The sequence below is a fragment of the Grammomys surdaster genome, unplaced genomic scaffold (assembly GCF_004785775.1).
Source record: "Grammomys surdaster isolate TR1022 unplaced genomic scaffold, NIH_TR_1.0 126051, whole genome shotgun sequence".
In the NCBI taxonomy this organism is placed as follows: domain Eukaryota; kingdom Metazoa; phylum Chordata; class Mammalia; order Rodentia; family Muridae; genus Grammomys; species Grammomys surdaster.
The window spans coordinates 6,606,002-6,613,751 of record NW_021620862.1 but is presented as its reverse complement, the minus strand read 5'-3'; the positions used below and the strand labels follow the sequence as shown (position 1 = coordinate 6,613,751).

At 47.1% G+C, this 7,750-nt stretch overlaps 1 protein-coding gene across 2 annotated transcripts in view; it reads right to left on the bottom strand.

The window, feature by feature from the left end:
- LOC114610677 (left-right determination factor 1) overlaps nt 1-1,735 on the bottom strand; it is a 3,424-nt gene extending 1,689 nt beyond the window's left edge. The window contains exons 1-3 of one of the 2 annotated variants that reach the window (XM_028755288.1): nt 1,407-1,656; nt 272-314; nt 68-169 (exon numbers count right to left, since the gene is read on the bottom strand). In XM_028755288.1, coding sequence (XP_028611121.1) covers nt 68-169; nt 272-314; nt 1,407-1,656 — 395 coding nt within the window. Of the gene's footprint in view, nt 1-67; nt 315-1,406 lie in introns of both variants that reach the window. The other variant, XM_028755286.1, reaches the window with a different exon arrangement.
- Nucleotides 1,736-7,750: the final 6,015 nt, after the last annotated feature.

The following is a 7,750-nucleotide window of genomic DNA, read 5'->3' as shown; positions in this document are numbered from 1 at the left end:
AGAGAGAGAGAGAGAGAGAGAGAGAGAGAAGGGGGAGGGGGGAGAGGGAGAGGGAGAGGGCCTATACCTAGAGTCGATAAGGGCAGTGCGGTTGGAGCCGTCGTCAAGGAAGCGCAGCCATTCAATGGTGACCCGAGCCCGGGCACTGTGTGGGGACAGCCTCTTTTGCCTCCGGAGAGCTGTTCTGGGTACAGGCTGCTGGAACAGCCGCAGCACGGCCTGCACCAGCTCGCTGTTAGGCGGCAGCCGCTGCTCCATGCCGAACACTAGCAGGTGAGTGGAGGTCTCTGACACCAGGAACCTGCCTGCCACCTCTGTGGACAAGGACAGAGTCAACTGGGACTCTCCGAGTACCAGAAAACATTCAGGTGGCAAGATCCAAAGCCAATGGCCAAGATTCTTTAGTAATCTTCAGGGAGAATTGTGAACAGGAAGTCCATGAACAACATGAAAAAATATCTCTCCACCCAGGAATTGTAAATTTTGCAATGAGGCCCTGAATGCTAAAACAATCAGTGGGCTTGTCTCTCACCCTTAGTGGTGACTTTGGAACCCCGTGCAAGGAAGGAGCTGGTAGGGTTCGAGAGCACAGCAATGCTGGCTTCTTTCTGGAAGGTTTTGGGAGAGGATGGGGCCTTACAGAGTGAGCTGCAGAAACTACAGAAAGGAAACCCAAGATCACTGTGGAACTGTGCCTTTCTTCAGAGACAGACGCTCTTGTGAGGGGTTCTGTTCAGTGGAACAGGAGTCTGTGAACGTCTTTGTCAGGACTGCTGAACCCTGGGGCAAATGTTAAGGATGTTGTCAGATTCCTAAAAGGCTCTGGCCAGTGTGTCCTCTAGGATAGCAGGGTGGTTACCTGAGTGGCCAGCCACGCCTGTCCTCAGCAGACATCTCCATTGCCTGCCTGTTCAGAACCAGCATCCTTATGTCTCCAGGCCTAGGTACCATAGGAGTAAGTTTGTGGATGTGGCTGTGCCCTCGAGGGCTGATTCCAGTTGGAAAAGGCTGCACCACTATGCAGGCCCTTGCTACTTTACAGCTGCATACCTGTGGTCCCTCTCTTCCAGGTCAGCTGCTATTCTCAGGAAGTTCTACCTAGCCTTGACTGCTCCAGAGATTGTGTTTTCTTCCATTCTCCTCCCTCTTCTCTGCTCCTTAATTTACGAGCACGCACAGCCCCCCTTTTCCTACCCTGAGGGTCCTTCAGTGCACAGCCAGATCCGCAGTGCCCAGACTCAGATACCCTCTCAGACCTGTTCCCATCTAACAACTGCCTCTAACTGTGTCCCCCATGACTTTGATTGAGCCCCACAAAGCAGGGGGCCATTCACACCACATGGCATGATGGAAGGCATGATCAGTCTGCCTTTCTTAGACTCCAAAGACAACAGGGAAGGGCTCACCTCGAAAGTTCTGGCTGAACCTCTTGCCTCGGGAGTGGCTGGCATGGCTGTGCTGTAGCAGGGCCACATACTGGGCCCTCACATGGGAGGGGATCACCATCCCTTCCACATCAGCCTTCTCCAAGACTGGTGGTTGATCAAGCTGCAGCTGTTGCAGAAGGCTGCCCAGGACTTGCTCTCCCGTCAGGGTGTCCCCAGGGCTAACCAGGAACTGTACCCAGAATGCCCAGCAGAGCCACAGGAACAGCATGGTGCTGCCCAGGAAGAGGAGCTGTGGATGCGTGTGTACCTGAGGTGTCCTGAAAGAGTCTGGAGTCTGCTGAGGGTTGATACGGAGCAGCTTTATAGCTGGTCCTGGGGTAGGGGGCAGGGAGGAAGAAGAGAGGTCACACCCCTGGGACCTCCTGGGAGCTCAGCATGAGACAAGCCCCTGAGCCCTGAGGAGGGGCTGTCTAGAAAGGACACAAAAGCCTGTCTGGACTGAGAACATCTGGTCACCACTGTCTGTTAGCCATATACTTCACCATTGACTTAAGGGTATCTGACCAATTAGGACATTCGGGGTGGGGGTGATAATTGCTCAGTGGTAGAGCACCAGGCCTGCACACATGAAGCCCTAAATTCAATCCCAGCATGGACTGGGAGGCGGGTCCTGGAGAAGCTGTGGAAGTCTCCTTCTCTGCTGGATTCCCAGTGTCTGGAATGTGCACCTGTAGTCTTGTTCACTGCTGCTTCTAACCCCTGGAAAGAACCAGATATCAATCAACACCTGGGCTCTCCAACCGACTTGCTGCCAAGTACACCTGGCCAGGTATCCAAAAGACTTTTCTAGGACTGATAAGAGTCAAGCTGCTCCACTTTGTGGGGGACCTTCCTTGATTACAAAGCCTAGGACTGGCCAATAAGGAACCCATCCTTTCTCTTTCTTGCTGTATGGGAATTAGAGTTGAAAATCTACCCCATCCCAATCTCTGAGCCAGAGTACAGAGGCTCAGACAAAGGGTAACAGAGTTAAGATCGGTACCCACGTAGGGCTTTCCACATCTCCAATTATTTTTCTGCCAAGTCCTGTCCAGGTTCTTCAAGAGAGCCAGATGGACTCACTGCAGTATCTGTGTCTGGGGTGGGGACAGGGTGTGTGGCTATACACTGGAGTATACTAAGCCTTCTCTAAGACACAGCTGGGATACCAGAGTGTGGATTTGTGGATTTGTGAGCTGGTTGAAGAATTATACTGGAGAAATAAAATCGAGCAACCTGCCAGGGGTAGGGCTGCTAAATAAAACCAGTACGGAATTTAGGACATGATTACGCTAATATATTAGTCATTGTTTACCTGGGATTTGCATTACACCGGTATCTAGAGGTTTTATTTGCAGATTCTGACAATCTTAGTCAGGGATAGAAGAAAAAAACCACAGTGGATTGTAAAGCCCTTTGGCGTGTTCCTTGGCTCTCCAGCAAGGCCACGCTTTGTTATGTAGAAGAGCAGCCCCTCCCCACCGCTCCTGCCTGGGTCTGACCCAGGTCAGACTTGAGATTAGAAAGCAGCCCCCAAACCGGGAGAGTGGACTCCTGGAATGAAGCCTGCAGCTCCTGACACGATTCTTTTCTTACACAGTGCTAAAGACTAGGTAGGTAGTGACCCAGTCATGCGGGAATTGAGGGCTAAGAGAGAGGTCTAGTATCCCTGCCACGCTCTGGCCTCAAACAGAGGTTGGGCTGCTGGGGCAAACACTGCAATGGGAACAGAAGTCATCTTGGGACTTCCAAAGTAATGTATATGGCTAACGTCAGGAATGGGATCAGACCCAAGGGCCTCTGAGTTCAGGGAAGCTGAAGTCCAGGACAGTCTTTCCAGGCTCGCTCCTGGTATCTAGGGTGCCCTCACTAGGGAGGGCAGACATTTTGTGTTTGCTCAGCAAGTACACCAAGGCCAGCCAGGTGCCACGGGCCCCACACACAAAGCTCCCTAATCCTTGCCCTAGGCTCTGTGCCTTCTGGTGAGCAGTGCAGAGGGACTTCTAGACATGCCCTGGTGGACTCCATGTTCTCCCAGAGAATCTCAGCTTCCTAGACTTTCTAGGATAAAGAGGAGGTACAGGCAGCAATACAAATGACATTTCAGGCCATTGACTCCTCCTTCCTGCAGGTTTGAATTCAAACCTTGCTGTACCACACTCATAAGCTCTGCAGATCTCAGACCCTCCTCAATGTGACATAAGTCTCCTCTGGGAATCTCCTCAAGGTGATTCAAGTTTCCCTCTGGGAAAACAGACATGAGAAATTAGTCATTTAATCACGATGTTCCCAGAATTCCTGGCAAGTCTCTTGGTGCACAGTAGGTGCTCAGGAAATGCTAGCTGCCTCTTGCCACTGTTAACTTACTTGAGTGGTCAACTTTCTAAAATGTAACTTGACTTTTTTTTTATTCTCTTAAAAATAATTAGAGCCGGGCAGTGGTGGCGCATGCCTTTAATTCCAGCACTTGGGAGGCAGAAACAGGCAGATTTCTGAGTTCGAGAGTTCAAGGCCAGCCTGGTCTACTGAGTGAGTTCCAGGACAGCCAGAACTACACAGAGAAACCTTGTCTCGAAAAACCAAAAAAGAAAAAAAAAATAATAATAATTAGAATTCAGCAACATTCAAATCTGTGGAAGGGAATGTAGGAAGAGGCAGGATCTTCCTTTGCCTTGCCTGCTCGCTTGACCTCTGGCTCTCTTGCAAATAACAGGGGATGGATTTCTCATCATGCAGATTTTACTAACAACCATTATTTGTACCTGTGTTTTTAAAGTATAAAATTTTTAGTTTTTTTTTTTTAATCATCTTTACAGGTTTGGTGCAGGGGGGTTGTTTAATTGGGTTTTCGATGTGGAGTTTCATGGGGTGTGTGTGAAGATATGTCCTGTTTTGTTTTGTGAGTTGGTTTTTTGTTTTGTTTTTGCATAATGCTGAGATTGAACCCAGGGCCTTAGGGATGCTCACGTGCTGTGCCACTAAGCTATAGTGCAGTCCAGCTCTGTTTTAAGAGGTGGGGTTTCATTATGCTCCATTGGCTAGCCTCCAACTCCTGAGCTGAAGTGAGTCCCCTAGCCTCCACAGTGGATACAGGTTCAGACTATTACGCCCAGTTCCCAATTTTATATTTTTCCCCAAACTGTGTTTTTAATTGATATATTTTTTAATCTTTTGTTGTTTTTATTTATTAGGGGAGGTAGAAGCACAGGTTACAGTATGTATGTGAATATCAAAGAACAACTTTCAAGAGTTGATTCCCGTGGGGCTGTGGTGGCACATGCCTTTAATCTCAGCTCTTGGCAGGCAAAAGCAGGTGGATCTCTGTGAGTTCGAGACCAGCCTGGTCTACAAAGTGAGTTTCAGGGCAGACAAGGCTACACAGAGAAACACTGTCTCCAAACGAACAAACAAACAAACAAGTTGGTTCTCTCCCCTCACCATGTCAGTCCTAGGAATTGAAGTCTGGTTACCAGGGTCGATATCAAGCGCCATTACCCTCTAACACGCCTCACTGACCCGTATTTTAATGTTCTGAAGCTTTTGAGCATGCATATACTACATATTGAACACATTCCTCTTGCCCCCCCCCATTCTCCTTTCTCTTCTTCCCCTCCTCACTGATCTGATTTATAACCCCAGACAGTTCTACTCTCATGATATATGAATATCAACTTCTGTACCCACATACAATTTGGGAGGCAAAAGTGGCAGGAAATACATGAGAACTGTTTCTGAGATTCCCTCAACTCCTTCACGATGGTTACTTCCAGGTGTGTCCACTTTCCTGCAAACACCATGGCTTCATCCTTCAAACCAGCAGAAAGCTGTTGTGTATACACACCACTTCTTCCATTTCTGTTCCTCTGTGTGAGACATTTGGGTTGTCTGCTGACTCTGCTGCTGTGAATAGAGTCATAGTAAACACTGTGGAGCAAGTATCTCTGTGACAAGCCAACTTGGAGTCCTTTGGGCAAATGCTCATGTAGGGTCCAACAGAGTCCCATGGGACTCTTCCTTCTTCCATACTGAGCTTCACACTGCGCTGGTTCACGTTCTCACCAGCAGCGGTCAAGGTACCCCTTTGTCCACATTTGCATCAACAGCTATCATTTGTTTTCTTTTCTTCCTTCTCTCCCTTCACAGCTACCCTACTCTTCCCACGATTTTCAGGTTGATGGCCTCTTTTCTCTTAGATTATTTGTTGCACACACTCAAACACACACACACACAAACTCTCACACATACTCTCCTCTCACACACATACTCTTACACACTCCCACATATACACTCACACACACTCTCACACATACACACACACTCATACACACACTCACACACTCTCACAATACACACACACATTCTCTCACACACACACATACACAAACTCTCACATTTACACTCACACACACACACTCACAAACAAATGTAAGTGTTGACCCTGCTTTTGTTGTTTGTGTGTATATGGTCTGAAGGCCGACCACTCTGCCAAGGTCATCCACTAAAGGGACTCATACCTGGCAAAGGCTAACTCTCCCCCTCTCAACTGTCATTGGTCTTGTGTAGCTCTTTGTCTAGGGATGGAACCGTATGAAATTTTCACCCTTCCATGTTCACATGCCCCCAGTTTTATATTTTAAGAAGTCCAGTAAAAAGTCTCTCCTACACAGGGTCCCCTCACAGGAGGCAGCTAGAGTTAGTTCTTCTGGAGATCCTGGAGGTCGGCTTGTTTACTCTGATACTTAGTTTGCCTCTTTGCAATTCTACCTTATCGCTGCTCTGAGTTGGGTGGCAATTGAGACACATTCATAGCTGATTTGACTATTTGCTTGTTCCAGTGCTGGGGATGGACCTAAGGCCTCCTGCAGGCTAGACACAGCTCTCTTTTCTGACATTAGCAAGCATGATTAGACAGGAAGCACCATCATGACAACACACTACAATGTGGATTTCTTCTTTTTTTAAAAGATTTATTTTATTTTTAGTTAGATGTATGTGTCTGTGTGTAATCTGTCCAGTAAATCCCTGGCCCTTTGTAATTCTTGCTGCTATGGAAGAGAGATCTTTAATTCACAGGCCTGCTTAACTGTTGCTTATATCGCTCACTGCAAATTGTTTATTTTCTGACTTCCAATGTAGCTTCCCTTCTGGATTCTCTTTATAGTTTATAACAGTGCTTAGGTCACTTTCATTTCTAAATCTATTGTTTTTTGATAGGTACAAATGGAATGTCTATCAATGATATTATACTCTCTCTCTCTCTCTCTCTCTCTCTCTCTCTCTCTGTGTGTGTGTGTGTGTGTGTGTGTGTGTGCTGTTTTTATTATTTATTAATTAGAGTTTAGGGTATCAAACCCAGGGCATTGGACATGCTAAGGATGTCCTCTATCACTGAGATACAGTCTCAGCTCAATAAGAATTTGTTTTTGTGGCCGGGCGGTGGTGACGCACGCCTTTAATCCCAGCACTTGGGAGGCAGAGGCAGGCGGATTTCTGAGTTCAAGAGTTCGAGGCCAGCCTAGCCTGGTCTACAGAGTGAGTTCCAGGACAGCCAGGGCTACACAGAGAAACCCTGTCTTGAAAAACCAAAAAAAAAAGAAAAAGGAAAAAAGGAAAAAAAAAGAAAAAGAAATATCTCACTGCAGTAAGTTTTTGCATAGACTACCCTGTGACAGGGAAGACAAGTCAAAGCTGTGCAGCATTGGTCACTGTAAGAGCAGAACAGGGAACAGAACCCAGACAGCCTGTTCAATAACCTGTCACTCAAAACCAGGCAGAATTAGGTTGCACTATTTAGAGCCACACTTCTCTGCAGGAGGTCAGGGAGTCCATTGCTAGTAACCATCATTTTGGTTATGATGATTTTTTATGGTTCAGTTATGATGAATTGTCTCTTTTTGATATTTAAACTGCTGAGTTGTTTTTTTCTACTTTTCCTCACTTTGGGGATCTGCAGTCATTGAGTACAGCTCTGAGGAGGCTGGAGGTGCTCTCCATCCTGCAGTACCAAACACTCAGCCACAGTTTGTTCTCAAGGACACAATGGTTTTACTTTTTCTCTCTTTTGTTCTTCTTCCTTCTCCTCCTTACAGAGTCAGAGAGCAACCTGTCTCCAGACAAGGTGCTGGAGTCTGGACTGGAGGGCCCTTCACAGCACATGACAGCTTCTCGATCTAACGCACAAGACATGTGTATATCAATGAGTTGTTTTAAAATAACTGTCTTATGATTGCTTAGCCTTCTGCCTCAGTTTCTCCAGTGCTGAGATTATAGAAATGCACTACCATGCCTGACTTTTTCTGTTTTAAAGGTATATTTTAAGAGTT